General features: G+C 38.7%; 1 protein-coding gene across 8 annotated transcripts in view; it reads right to left on the bottom strand.

The window, feature by feature from the left end:
• LOC143289195 (uncharacterized) overlaps positions 1 to 12,072 on the bottom strand; it is a 47,350-nt gene extending 35,278 nt beyond the window's left edge. For 5 of the 8 annotated variants that reach the window (XR_013056203.1, XR_013056201.1, XR_013056202.1 and 2 more), the window contains exons 1-5: positions 11,809 to 12,072; positions 8,556 to 8,949; positions 6,726 to 6,957; positions 1,547 to 1,854; positions 1,086 to 1,190 (exon numbers count right to left, since the gene is read on the bottom strand). Coding sequence is in view for 4 of the 8 variants with exons in the window: in XM_076598129.1 (XP_076454244.1) it covers positions 1,086 to 1,190; positions 1,547 to 1,854; positions 6,726 to 6,957; positions 8,556 to 8,598 (688 nt within the window). In the remaining 4 variants the exon portion in view is untranslated. Of the gene's footprint in view, positions 1 to 1,085; positions 1,191 to 1,546; positions 1,855 to 6,725; positions 6,958 to 8,555; positions 8,950 to 11,732 lie in introns of those variants that run through there. The other 3 variants (XM_076598131.1, XM_076598130.1, XM_076598132.1) reach the window with 3 other exon arrangements.
• Positions 12,073 to 15,648: the final 3,576 nt, after the last annotated feature.

Genomic DNA, 15,648 nt, shown 5'->3' with positions numbered 1-15,648 from the left:
GGGATTTTTCAGTAAAAGTGTGTACAAATTTATTTGCAAAAAAAATCTACAGGCTACATTTTTTGACAAAATTTCAAAAAGCCATATAATGTTTTTTTCTGAATGGAAATTGACTGAGCATTCTATTGAGAGTACTTCTGAAATTATGGGATGTATAGATTATGATTTTGCGCTGGCTGAACAATGAAGTATACATTAGCTTTGTAACAGTACTAATATTACGTATGTTTCTTGATAAACAAAACATTGCCATATCATTGTGAATTTTTCAACAGAAAAGTAATTAACAACACAAATAAGCATGAAAACAAAACAAAAACCCACCAAATGAAGTCCCAGTATCAAAGATATTGTGACCAAACCAAAACAGCAACAAATCTGTCAACACTACACTCATTTTGGAACAATTCCGAACTGTGTGCTATCATCAATGGACTTGAAACAAAGAGAGATGGCTTCGTTAATAATTCTTTCTTGTACTGGGAGTTGATGTAAAGAATGAAGGAGAGGAGAGACGTAATCAGATTTAGAGGAATGAAAGACAAGACGAGCAACATGGTTGTGGACTTTCTGAAGCCTAGCTATGAGGAAGCTGGGTGAACCAACAAGCAGGGATTTGACAGCCCAAAGATACAGATGATAGTTTTGGTTCCATCTCCCGTCAGGAAATGACGAATAGATGCAATCCTGAGAATTTAAAGGAAACACAATTTGCATATTTTCAATTGTATGTGTAAAACTCAGATGTTCAGTGTTTGCGATCAAATATGGGTCATCATATTCACAGTTTGCTTGTCTGAAGTTGACCGATGAGGCTGAAGTCATCAACCATATGTGTGTGTTCCTCTGCTGACTGGCCACACACATATGCAAGCTTGAGTCAGTGTAATCATATGTAATTGTCTCTTTGACATGTGTGCATGTGTGCGTGTGTGTGTGTGTGTGCCTGTGTGTCTGTGTGTACGTGTGTGTCTGTACTGTCTGTCTGTGTGTCTGTCTGTCTATCGGAGCATGTGCGTGTGCACAAGCAAAGAACTCAGCCAAAGGCAGTGAGGATGCATTCATGTTTTTGAGAGGAGACTCACCCACAGGAATGGTGGAGGAAGCAGGGGCCATGACAGTGGTGGTGGGCAAGGCTGCTGACAGAGAAGTGAGGCTGACTGCTGGCACTGCCCCCGTCACCTGCAGACCTGCCACACACACTGCCTGCTGCAGCTGGCTTTCACTGTGTAGCTCTCTCTCTCTTTCAAACACACACACACACACATACAGAGGCACACACACATACACACACACACACACACACTTCCTTTTTGTGCCTTTTCACACTGTAATTAAGTGACTGATCTCACAATCACACTCAGCCTTCTCACACATGATAAAGACACACACACATACTTGTTTTAGAGGCAGCTTTATCAGAAGCCCTCTCACACACACACACCTGATTCAGAGGCAGCTTTATCAGAAGCCCTCAAACACACACACACACACACACACACACACACACACAAATACACATAAAGACACACACATGCACATATACCTGATTTAGAGGCAGCAGCAGCAGCCAGCACAGCCTGTTGCTGGAGATGAGGGGCCACACCAATGGCGGCGATGGATGCGGGGGGAGGGGGTGGGGGCTGACCCCCCACCGTGCCCACTGCCAGCTTGTGATGGGCCACCTGCACCGTCTTGCCGGCCAGGCTGAGTGGTGTTAGCTTCACGGCCTCTGACATGGCCAGGGTGGCCGCCCCAGGGCTGACCCTAGGGGTCAGCGTGATGTGCAGGGGCTGGCCAGGCACAGGGCCGCCCACGCCTGAAGCTCCCTGCACCACCAGGTTGGGCCTGAACCTCTCACACACAACACACAAACAACACACAAAACACAAACAACACACAACACACCATAACACACACACAACAGACAAACACACACAACACACACACAAGCAACACACACACATAAAAAAAACCCACACTCAAACACACACACACACACACACACACACACACATAAATAACATTATATTCCTATTTGATAGGAAAGATCGTCAATGAAAAAGCAAACGCGATTACAAATTAGGTTACTCCAGTGGAAATGCAGATCTATCCTATCTAACCTGGCCTATCTGAAACATTTTCTAGCATCAAGTAAGTGTGACCTTTTCATTTTGCAGTCACTTAATATTAATGCATGTAAGTTTCCCAAACTTCCAAATCATTATTTTCCACCATTATATGAAAATGGGAATGAGGGCAAGAAGATAATTACTGCTATTCATATACTTAGGGAATTACAGTATAATCCATGTGAGTCTCCCGTTTCAAAATCTATTGCAAGCTTTGACATACACTCTTGTGCAGCTACAGTAAAATTTAGCAACAAACTAGTTCTTAATGTCCTTTCCCTTTATCTTCTGATAGGTCCAAATGATTGAAATATTCACGGCTGAGCTAACTGCTATTATACAAGTTCTTAACTACTACGTGAGCCATCAAATAGTTTTCTCGAAAATAGCATTCTTTGTTGATTCCAAATCAGTATCTTATGCTCTAGAATTATTTTGCCTTGAAACAAGACCTGACTTAGTTATTGAGGCAAATCATTTGGTACATTGTTTGAGAATTAAAGGGACTGAGGTCAGTTTCTGTTGGGTGCCTTCTCATGTGGGCATTCATGGCAATGAAACTGCTGAGAAAGAAGCTAAAAGAGCAGCACAAGATTAAGAAAAATTGACAAAAATATATGTCCATCTTTCCGTCAAAGAGGCAAACACTTTGTTTGAAAAATCAGCATGGGGTCGATTTCATAACCAATGGGAGGAAAAGTTTTTAAAACATAAATGGACATTATTCCCTGAGAAAATTATTAAAGAAAAGTAGGTCGGTCCGCGGCCACTGTGGCTGTGGTTAACAGCGCAGTCCAGACCCATAATTTGACCATTTTCAACTCGCTCGTTTCACTACCAAACTTAATTAAATGACACCAATCTTATACTGGAATAAAGTTCATTCTTTCATCTATCTTCCTGTGGTATTTGTTTTTATCATTCGAGTCAAACTGGTATGTGCCGGGCGTTTAAACACAAAGGGTGTCGCGTCGATTTTTACTGCGGTGACAGACTCCGCCGTGCTTGCCGCGCGAGCAGAATAACATGTGGGTCACTCGATCGTTTCGCGCTGCATTGTTTGGCCATGTATAAATTTAGAAACTATGTCACTGGCAAGCCAGGATTCTCAAGTTTAGATTTGCTAGAAATTTGTTGGGGTTTTCACAGAAAGTAGATCTGAAAGTCGCAGCGAAAGTGTGAGACTGATGTTTGCGACCCTATAACATACGAACCAGTGTTTCAAATCACGAGCAAATTACAAGAAAAGAAAGTTTAAACTATGCACTTTCAAGTGCAATTCATGGCTTTTCTATAAAGAAAGAGTCTCGAACGCGCTTTGGAAGAAAAACGAGTGACCGATTTCGGATCCCGCAACGCTGCTCGACCATGGCGGCGATCGAAGCCGTCTGCTCGTCATCATCGTTTGAAGAATGGAAAACACGCCAACTTACAGGTTTGTAAGCAAATTTTTTTTCAATATGTTTATTTTGAAAATAAATGTAAATCATATTTTTTTTATATTTTTGTGGGTTTGGATGAATCCTAACAACTTTGCTTCAGCAGTGTTGATGTGTAACTGGGAACAGTAACGCTTCGTCAGTCACGTTATTTTTTTAGCACAATTATGATCTTTTATTCAAAAATTTACCGCGATCGACAGCTGTATCTAGAAGATGAAGTGTCAGATTATTCAGTAATTTTTTTGTTGTACAAGGGTTTTGAGTTAGTGAGAGCGGATTGATGGTTTAATATTGTGACCGACGTCGGACAGCATGGGAACACGTGTATCTTTCCACTTCTGTTCTGGTCATCAAACGCCAAGACAATTTCACGCGTCTGTGTGTGTGTGTGTGTGTGTGTGTGTGTGTGTGTGTGTGTGTGTGTGTGCGTGCGTGCGTGCGTGCGCGCATTAGTATGTATCTTATATACTAAGAGTGTATGCACAGAGTTAGTGTCTGTTGAACTGATGTAGCATGCATACATGAGGTTGCCTGAGTATGGATTAGTTAGTGTGTGTGTGTGTGTGTGTGTGTGTGTGTGTGTGTGTGTGTGTGTGTGTGTGTGTAAATGATTTAAAGAATAAATAACTTATATGATTAGTAAACATGAAATAAGTTTAAGATATGTTGTTACATAAAACTTACATCAATTTAAGTGAAACCATTACAGTGGAGTAGTAATGAAATTAGTAGATCATGTATCAGTGCACATTCATCACACACTCATGCACACACACATATAAATGATATATATGCAAAAGCATCTATGAAATGAAAAAAAAAAAGTATTTTAAAGCATTAGAGCTGTCTCAAATTTCATGCCTGTGTATTTCAGATGATGATCAGTATAAAGCCTTAAGGGCGACTGTTGCACACAGTGGACGAAGAAGACCACCATCAGCACCCAAGGTTCCATCCAACAACAAACTCTTGATGCAGTTAAATATGTTAAAGCATCAAGAAAACAAAACCTGGGGGGAAATGGAACATTTTCTACACAAATTGTTCCCAGAGTGTACCTTTCCACGTGTGGTGTCAATAGTTAAGGAATTCAGCAAGTGTGAAACGATCAGTGGTGCTGAATGTTTTTTACAAGAAAGGAAAGATTCATGCATCTTCCCTGGCCCCTCCTGTCAGAAGTTTGGAATTACACGTGCAGATCTTTTGAAAGGAACTGTAGAGGACTGTGAGGCTTTACTCAGTTGTCCTATTGGTCTTGTGTCTGAAGTATGTCACTTAGCTAGGATATTGAGGATAAAGGATGCAACATTGCATAAATGACACCTGGTCAGAGATTTGCCACCAACCCAACAGCTCAAATTAAAACTGGGGAGGCTCAGAGCAGATGAGGCTCGCCTGCGTAAAAACAGAAGTAAACCAGGGGGAGTAGAACTTCCTTTTGAAAGTGCAGAGGTCATCAGAGACAGCAGGAAGAAGCAAAAAACTGTCAAACAGCTACCTCCTACTTCAGACCCAGAGCCAGCATGCAGCAAAGAAAAAAATGAGGACATTATCACACAGGAACTAAGAACAACGACAGAGGAGGTGTCATTTCTTAAAGCAAAACTGAGTGAAAAAGAAAGGGAACTGCAAATCAAGGATGCTGAAATGACTGGACTTCTGTTATGTCAAATATGCACATTTACAATTACTCTGGTGATATCTTACAGCATAGTATCATCATGATTGTAAAAAACTTGCTCATTTGTTACTAAAAACCATATACTTTGTGACTGTTTTCATTGTTATTTGCATTTCTGATAGCATAAAGTCTTCCAAAAAACTGTATTCTACATGCTTTTCTGAACATGCACATATCTGAAATGTTTTTGTAGCTTGAAAACTTTCTGAGATATCAGCATTATAAGTCAGCATGTTATCACTGTGAAATCAGGCCATTCGACACTTGACAAAACTGAATATTTTGCTATTTTGAAGGCACTGTCTCTCTCTAAGCATGTTCTTGAGTAGGCCAGAAAAAATTCAGCATAAACTAGGTATTGGTGGAACCAAGTACAGCAAAGAACAATGTGGTAAGTCTTCATCTTAAAATTTTATGACAGTCTAAAAATAGCAATTTGTTAAATCTGTCAAAACGCGTCATTTTTGCACATTTTTAGACGCCGTTTTCTTAAAAACTACTGGGTATAATGCAATGAAAATTTGCATGTGAACTTAGTTTTTTATGTTCTTTCCAATGGTGTAATTAGTTTTTAGATATGTTGAATTTCAAAATTTAAGTGGTCCTACCTAAGAAAAGATACTGAATCCATCAGCTTGCTATACAAGATTAATAACCTCTACTTTCTTCCATATAAAACTTGATGCACTGAAGACAAAGAAAAGTAAAAATGATACATGCATCTGTGGTAAGCAGTTCAGCTTGCATCATTGTTTGTTTCACTGTCAACAGTTACGTACCTTCTTACCCAAGTATTTCAAAGAGAATAACTTCCGCAGATGATTTTTGGAAAGTTATTTCTGACGAGGTTCTTATGGTCAAACTTTCAGACATTAGTTCATAGCCCTATTTCTACATTCCTATAATGTACTTCAGAATTGTGTTAATGGTTTCTGATTATTATTATCATTATTGAATTGTTACTGTTAACTATAATTGGATGTTAGTTATGAACTTTTTGTTAGTTTTCTACCTTTTCTGTTTTCCTCTTCCCTCTCCCCTCCCCCTATATATATATATATATATATATATAACTAAAGTAGGACTGGACCCTTTAAGTCTTGTGTGTGTGTGTGTGTGTGTGTGTGTGTATAATGTGTGTGTCTACGTGTGTGAGGTCATATGCATGTGTCTGTTTTGCGTTGTTTGTTTGTTTGCCTTTTTGTGTGTATTTCTAATCTCAATTTCATTAAATTCAGAACATTTACCCGTACAAAATGATGCAAAACATAAAATCAGACTGAAGACTTAAGTCATGTCCACAAACACACAGACAAGACACACACACACTCACTCACTCAATCACCGACTTATTCAGAAAAAAAAAAGCATAAACATCAGCAATGAAAGCTGTTAAAATTGTCGTATGTTCCAAAAGACTGACTCCCTCCCTCCTTCCCTCCCTTTCTCTCCCCCCTCCCAGCTGCTGACCTGGGGTGATCAGTGACACTGACGGCAGGGCTCGGGGTGCGGGTGGTTGGGGGGGTGGCAGGACGAATGGCAGAAATAACAGGGCTCCGTACCAGAGCCGTGGGCAGTCCTGGGATGGACCCAGACACTGAGGGGACAGAGGGTGCCGCTGGGATCTGGATGGCCGGCGAGGCACGCAGCACTGTGGTCACTGAGTTCTTGGACAGTGTCAGGGCTGTTGCTGCCACTGCACCTGGGGGATCCCAGAACCCATTGTTAGTGAAATCATTGTCAGATCATGCATTTCATGTATTTACTATCAAATCATACGTTCCATACATATCTAAAAAAAAGTTACTTATTCCACTAGCAATTACTTGTGCATCTACAGGCACGTCACCCACACCACACAATCTCTCCAAGCACAATCTGCACACACAGAGAATGAACAAAGATTGAGAAAAAAAAAGATCTACAGAAATAGATCAAGTAAAACATTTTTAGCTAAATAAAACACAAGCAAGTAATAAAACACAGCAGCTTTACTTACTATGTAATATTTTCTTATTTATTTCTAATGCAAAACTTTACTAATTATAAATATCTCTTTTTTTTTCTTCTTTTTTTTATAGCAAAATCAACTGAAAAAATTCATTTCAGAATAATGAACCATTCTACTCAATCAGTCAATACCTTATTTCTATAACAAACTGCAATATGTGGATATGGCAAATATGTGTGTGTGTGTGCATGCATGTGTATCTGCATGCATGTGTGTATGTGAGTTCATGAGTCTGTTTATATGCAAGAATGATTCAAATCAATTCAAACATTATTCACACACTCATGTGTTTATAGTACAACAAGCATGCATCCAAACATGCATATTTTTTAATGTCAGTGTTGTTGTTGATGTTGTTGTTCTTTTTCGTTTATCACATGTGTAATGGAATATCAATTTTAAGATACATTACAGATGGACTGACACATAACACAAACACATCTGTTATGAAAAAAAAAAATATATATATATATATATATGTGTGTGTGTGTGTGTGTGTGTGTGTGTGTGTGTGTGTGTGTGTGTCTATGGCTTCCAAATAAATTTCTCCATAGAAAGCTAGCCATAACATTTGTAAATTTTGCGCACTCTTATGGATATCTGAAAAATGAATAGAAAAAAGTTCTTATGATAAGGCAAATGGCTGATAAAGCCTAAAAGCTGTGGAACATGATATATCACCATGATTAATCAAAAACTTTAGAAGGATGGGAAATTCATTCATTATAAAAGTGCAAAATAATAAAAGAAACCAAATGAAATACAAATAAAACACAGTAACTTCATCAATCGTTCAATGTCAAATAAAAAGCATATATGATAACTGAATTACATAAGAAACCAAATGAAATACAAATAAAACACAGTAACTTCATCAATCGTTCAATGTCAAATAAAAAGCATATATGATAACTGAATTACATACTTACATAAATATACAAATGATATAAAAAATACATTGCTCTGTTTAATCTCAACCCTTTGACTGCTGAAGCTTTGTCAGTGTGTGAAGTGCGATCGGTGTGGCATGAACTGTCAGTGCAGGACTTTCCTACTAATTGTGAATTCTTATGTGGTGGAATTTTTCTTGATGAACAAAAGTGATCAATGCAATCCCAAGAGGGAGAGCCAAAATAATGAACAATGACTGACATCCCCAGACTGATAACAGTGAAAGATCAGTTCTATTTCAGTGAGGTGACAGCCCTTCACTAACAAGCATACTAGTCAGCTGTATTCGCAGGGTACAGGGTTAATGCACAATCAGATAAATTTTATCAACATCCTACCTCTTGGAAGGTGTGTAGGGAAAGGGTGTGGCTGCTGAGACATACTGTGATGTCATCAGCCTCTGAAAACACCAGGCAGATCAAATCACTTTTCAACACTCCACGTCAAAGCCACTGTCACTAGTCAATCCATATTCAAATATTCCTTGACAGTTGAACAGTCATAACCAGTCACTTGGTCAACTCTCTTCCTATTGGCAACAAGTTGCATCACACATGTGTCAAACAGTCCACAATCTCTTCCTTTTGGAAACAAGCTGCATCACATGCGTGTCAAGCAATCCACCATCTGGCTGCTGGATGAAGAGGTCTCCAGCCCACATCTAACTTCTCCAGTTACTGTGTGATACCTCACCCCACTGCGTCTGTCTGGGGTCCCACAGCAAGCAGATTCCTGCAGAGAAAAACCAATGGTTACTGTTGTATCCATGGTAATGATAACCCAATTCTAAGCCTCATTCTCACTTCCCAGAGTTAACCCCCAATCATGCCTTTCTTCTGTGGCTTACACCCATTAAGCTCAATAGTAAGGAGGGTAAGAAGGGAGGCCGGCCGCACACCAGCAGGCCGCCATCTTGCTGGAAGCTACTGCCTGCCACAAACGCCTCTCCCTCTCTCTCTTAGTCTCTCTAATTAAGCTGGCAATTCCATTGTGACTGGAAATTACCTCGGTTATAATGTATACAAACAACTGGACAACAGAAAGAGGGAGAGAGAAACTGGTTACTAAGCTGTAACATGTTAACTGCATCGAAAACTTTCAGGAGGGAGGGGGGCAAAGAGAGAAAGAGATAAAGGTGATGGCACACACACACACACTGTTTTTGGCTGTTGTTTTCTTCTTGTTGTTGTTTGGTGGTGTTGTTCTTGTTTTTTGTGGGACGTCCAACCTATCTTCCCCACCCCTCCCCATCCCCACCCCTCTTTTTTTTCTTTTTTTTTTGTCACACACACGCTAACGCGGGTTTTTTGGTATCTTTTGTGGGGCCTCAAACCTCCTATTTTTCCCACTTTCTCAGTTTTTGTTTTTTCCCTCAAATTTGATTTCTGTTTTTCTTTTTTCTTTTGTTTTCTTTCTTTCTTTCTTTTTTTTTTCTTCTTTTTACTGACTCTTGTTGTTTTTTTAAAAGTCTTCTTTCATTTTCTTTCCTTTTACACCCATGCATACACAGTTCTTTGTCTGCCTGTCTTTCTACTGATGGACATTTGTCGACTTGAGTGTACAATTTGCTACATGAACTTTGTTTACTTCAAGACAACTAAATAACTAATTGTTGCTTTAATAACAATAATGATAACAATAACAATAATAATAATAGTAATTATGATTGTAATCATTGTTTATTGTTATTATTACTATTATCATTATTATTATCAATTGTTATTATTATCATTATCAACATCATTAATATAATTATTATTATCATGAGTCGTTATTAGTAGTAGTATCATTATTAATACTGTGGTCAAGGCTAAGAGACAGAGAGAGAGAGAGAGAGAAAGAGAGACAGAGAGAGGTCAAAAATAACAGATCGTTTGTTTTGTTTTCTTCTTTTTTTTTAACAAATAGTACTCTTTCCCATACCTAGTGTCACAGTTTATTGCCAAACAATGATTAAACATTTTGTTGAAAATGTCTACACTCTACTAGTAACTGTCCAGCAGTGAAATGTACGCTGCCAGCCTCTAGCAAGATGAAGAACCAGCTGCCGCACACAGCAGCTTGTTTATATTACTCCGGAGGCCACTCCTTCCCATCCAGTGCTTACGCCCCGTCAAGCAAGCAGAATACAAGTCCTTTACTCGCACTGTCAGCTGTCATGTTCATATTCTAGTGAAAAAACCTGACACTCACATGCGCTGTTCCAAACAAGCATATATATATTTTATTCACAACAGTTACCAATTCAGTTTAAGTTCTGAACTAAGATCAAATGAGTTTTGCTAAATCTATATTCATTTTTTTTTAAATTATAATAATAAAAAACTTAGAAAAAAGATGAATATATATATGCACATGATTTTCTTCACATAATCCTTAAGTCAAGAGCTGTGTCTCAAAACCGCAAAAAGGCTCTGATAACTCCCCGTCTTCAAACAGAGAATAGATGGATAACAATTAACATCCTGTATCAGTGACAGCACAACTCTAACTCTAAGGCTGGAAGCTCATTTAAAACTCAGTAGTCAGAACTTGCTCACCAACTGTCAGAGAAGCTGCACCAAGGTAAGAACACAAACCTTCATTCATCCTCTCCTCTGAAAGATGGTAGCAATGTAGCACCCTGACCACCACTGGAGGTGCAGAGGGAAGGTTAAGTAAAAATTCTGATCCATACAGGAAACAGAAGCCAGGATACTTCACTCCTCAACAGTGTACCCAGGTGTAAGATAACAGCAGGACCTTTCTCCTGCACTCTCAGAGTCTCTACCCCCAACATATAAAGTCTATTCTGCACTTGAACCTTATGCACTCATTGCTAACCTGTTCTCTATATGTGTCATTTGTGCATGTCTGTGTGTGTCTGAGTGTGTGTGTGAGTGGGTGTGTGTGTGTGTGTGTGTGTGTGTGTGTGTGTGTGTGTGTGCATGCAGTGCATCTGAATGAGAATGAATTCCACCTCCTTCTAGTACCTCTAACCTTAGTCATGTTCAAGAAACAAAACAAACAAAAAATATATTTTAAAAATGCAACACACAAACAAAAAGACTTGTGCCCATTAAACAGAGAAAACAAAACAAATAAAGAATAAACAACGATCGATTTGGGGTGTTTTTTTGTTTTGTTTTTGTTTTCGTTCTTTCTAAGTTTGTTTTTCTTTTTTTATGACAATGATTGACTTCACCTTCATGTCTAAAAAAAAAAAATCGATGAACTCTAATTAACAACAATGACCAGTCCAACTGAAACTTAAAAAGTGCCCACCCAACCGTCGTCTTGTTCACGTTCAAACAGGACTGCTACATTTTCTTTGGATTCGAAAACTTTCATGTCAAATCTGCTACTTATAATTCTGATATTCATAAAATCTCTAGCTGGCAGGCGACAAGGAAATGAGCGAAATTTGTTGAGAGCATGTATGGTCATAACAACAAGTTAGCGAGTCGCCCATCGACTGGGATTATTGATCATCACCATCACAAAACGAGAGGTAAGAGCATCAGCAGACAACTCACGGGTAAGGTCGCACAGTTTTGTCGATCATTTCAAAAACGTTCACAACTGCTTGTAAAACACCGCTAAAACACAAACCTCTTGTTCTTTTCAAACCATTGTCGACTTCCTCCGACAATATCACGAAAATATGCACCTAGTCGTGGGATGTTTCCTATTTCGCTCTTAAAGATATGTTGGTACTTCCGTTGACTTGGGTGGCGTAGGTTTGATTCGCAGTCAAACGATGTCACTTTCAGTTTGAAAAAGACATTTAATCAAATATCATATGATATAATTCTCAGTCAGATGACTAATATTTGTAAAATTTAGTTGCAGAAGTGCAGAACTGATTTCGTTTATTGCTCTTTTGTCAGTGATTTAATAACTTCTCTTTTGATCTACTTCATTTCGCGGAACACTTTTGCAGAAAGTAATCATACTTTTCCGGCTGGGGTTCTGTCAAAGCACTGCATAAAACCGGCAAACATTATCATTAAATCTGTTTCATTTGAAATAGAATGTCATCCAATGTGACTTTTCGCTTCTGTTTTCTGTCTGGCTGAATTTGTTTGTGAGCAAAATGAATCGTTTTCAAGAAATAAAACATGTACATGGAACAGGAAGATCGTGCAGATTATTGTCGTCTGCTATTGACGAACAAGAAAACTAAGCAATGACAACGCAGAAAAGTGCATTTGTTATTTTGTTTTGCAGAATGATATTGAATTATTTATTTGAATTGTATAATTGTAATTAATATTCCATCACATAAGCTGATTCTTGTCTCTATTTTTACTGTTTTGAATATCTTTATGAAACCAGACCCAGCCCACCCATGTCCATTGAGTGTTAAAAATAGGTGTCATGTGACATTTTTGTCACATGACGTGTTGGAAGGATTGACGTCATCATTTCATGCTAACACACCCTGTTTCATTGTGTCTTATAAACTTTAAGGTTTTATGACAATAAAAATTATTCTATTCTATTCTATTCTATTCACCCTTTACGCGCATCTTCGTTTTATGCTTTTTTCGTCAAAGATCGACGTGGTTCATCTCCCGGCAATTTTTTTTAATTATAAGGTTTTTTTTCTCTCCCTTTTTTTTGTGGTCTTTTTTTCCACTGATAGCTGCACCACGGAGTAATCGTCAGTGTTAATGTGACGAAATGACGCGTAGTCATTCGGATGAGACGATAAAATGAGGTCCAGTTTGCACTGAGAATGACGCACTTTATCGCACTGAAAATGAACCCGATGGCAACGAGAGTGTATAAGTTGTCCTCTGGCAGAATTCTACAGCAGAAATCCATTCAGTGCAAAGCCCTGGGCCTTGTTCGGCCACAATAGAAATGCGCGATATGGTATCCATACCTTCAAGAGACTAACAATCGACTTGTCAGTTCTCCGGCGGCAGTGCCGGGGCCGCCTCAGTGAAAAGTTCCGAAGGAGAGTTTCAGTTTCAGTTTCAGTAGCTCAAGGAGGCGTCACTGCGTTTGGGCAAATCCATATACGCTACACCACATCTGCCAAGCGGATGCCTGACCAGCAGCGTAACCCAACGCGCTTAGTTAGGCTTTGAGAAAATAAAATAAAATAAAAATAAATAAATAAAATAAAATAATAATAATAGATGAATACATAATGATGTAAGGAAATAGATAAATGAACAAACAGATGGAACAACAGAAACTAACCATTCTTCTGGAACAAACGCCTCCTCTGGAGTCTCCGCTCCGCCGGATTTTCAAGGAGGCTTCTCGGATTCCGTAAGGAGGATCGGTGATGATGGCGTCCGAAGGAGAGCCACTTGAAGTCAGTAGTTAAAGAATACAGACACTAATGACATACTTAAAACGGTTCAGATACTCTCATTGAAAGCCCAAGAAGAAGATTAAGAGGAGATTAAACTGAATGCAGTCATACAAAACATTTGACACTGCAACTGATGGGTAAAGGGTGGAGATTTTTCCGATCTCCCAGGTCAACATATGTGCAAACCTGCTAGTGCCTGAACCCCCTTCGTGGGCATACGCACGCAGAAGATCAAATATGCACGTTAAAGATCCTGTAACCCATGTCTGTGTTCGGTGGGTTACTGGCTGTGGAGACACGAAAATACCCAGTTTCAGTAGCTCAAGGAGGCGTCACTGCGTTCGGACAAATCCATATACGCTACACCACATCTGCCAAGCAGATGCCTGACCAGCAGCGTAACCCAACGCGCTTAGTCAGGCCTTGAGAAAAAAAGGGTAAATAAATAATAGATAAATACATAAAAAATAACTACTACCACTAATAATAATATGTATGAGGCACAAAAACTTGATGAAGTCAACTATAAGCGTACATAAATAAATAAATAAATAATAGTTTTTAAAAAGTAATAATAATAATAATAATAAATAAATAAATAAATAAATAAAGAAAGAAAGAAAGAAAAAAGATAACAATGATGATAGATAAGCAAATAAATGTAAAACATGCAGACTGGCATACATTCACACATACACACACATATGCATAACAGATATCCACCAAACATGCAGTTTCACAGATATGAAAGCACAGTCAAATACACATAAACGTACATGAGCCCCAACACACACACACACACACACACACACACACACACACACACACACACATTACCCTGCACCCTCTCTACCCCCCTCCTCCACACACTCATTTCTAGGCTACGTATCGCAGCTTCCACGGCGCACACACACACACACACACACACACACACACAGAGGCACATTTACGTAGATTTCAAGAGGATCTCCAAAATCACATACACACTAAAAATAAAAATAAAAAATAAAAAAAGAAATTAAAAAAAACTAAGTTTCATTTTTCATCCAGTTTGTTTTTTTAACAACATTCTACAGGGTTTTTTGTTTTGTTTTGTTTTGGGTTTTTTTTGTTTTTTTTGTGTTGTTTTTTTCTTGTATCCATTTTCTGTTTTACCGGCTCATATTTCCTTACTTTTATTGATTTATTTATTTATTTTATTTATGGTGGTTGTTCTTTTTTATGCGTTGATATTTTTGTTTTGTCTTATTATATTCTAAATTCCTACTCTTCACATTTTGGGCGTGCCTGGAGACTCGAACTCACAGCCTTCTGATTGTGAGAACGGCGAGAACCCAACTGAGTCATGCAGGCACCCGATGAATACGGCCAAAAAGATGTTTTTATCATGATGAACTGTGTTCAGTGTGCAAGAAGCCAGGCAAATGGAATGGCGAGAATGATGGTGGCGGGGGATGGGTGGCGAGAGAAGTGGAGAGAGAGAGTAACGGAAAAAAAAAGAGACAGACGGACAGACATATAGACAGACATAGAGTAACTTAGAAAATAACACACACACACACACATACACACACACACACACACACACACACACACACACCGTGACACATACTCACACACACACAGAGAGAGAGAGAGAGAGAGAGAGAGAAATGGTCCAAGGGAAGAAACTCAGTGGTAATAGCAGAGGAAGTTTTATTTCGATAGTCTCCCATATATGAACTGGAGATGGTCCTCCCGTTCACTGATTCTCTCTTTCTCTCTCCCCCCCTCCCCTCCCCCTCCCCCCCCCAAAAAAAAAAGAAAAAGAAAAGAAAAAAGACCCCCCCCCCCCCCAAAAAAAAAACAACAAAAAACAAAAACAAAAACCGACCCTGTTCTCTATCCATTCTCTCATCCCTTATCCCCATGAAAAACAGGCCTTGAGAAACAAAAAAGGTAAATAAATAATAGATAAATACATAAAAAAGAACTACTACTGCTAATAATAATATGTATAAGACACAAAAACTTGATGAAGTCAACTATAAGCGTACATAAATAATTCAAAAAAAATTTTAAAGTAATAATAATAAGAAATAAATAGATTAATAAATAAATAAATAAGATAACAATGATGA

This window comes from Babylonia areolata, chromosome 13 (genome assembly GCF_041734735.1).
Source record: "Babylonia areolata isolate BAREFJ2019XMU chromosome 13, ASM4173473v1, whole genome shotgun sequence".
Classification (NCBI taxonomy): Eukaryota; Metazoa; Mollusca; class Gastropoda; order Neogastropoda; family Buccinidae; genus Babylonia; species Babylonia areolata.
The sequence above is the reverse complement of the archived record's forward strand: the minus strand, read 5'-3'. Positions and strand labels throughout refer to the sequence as shown.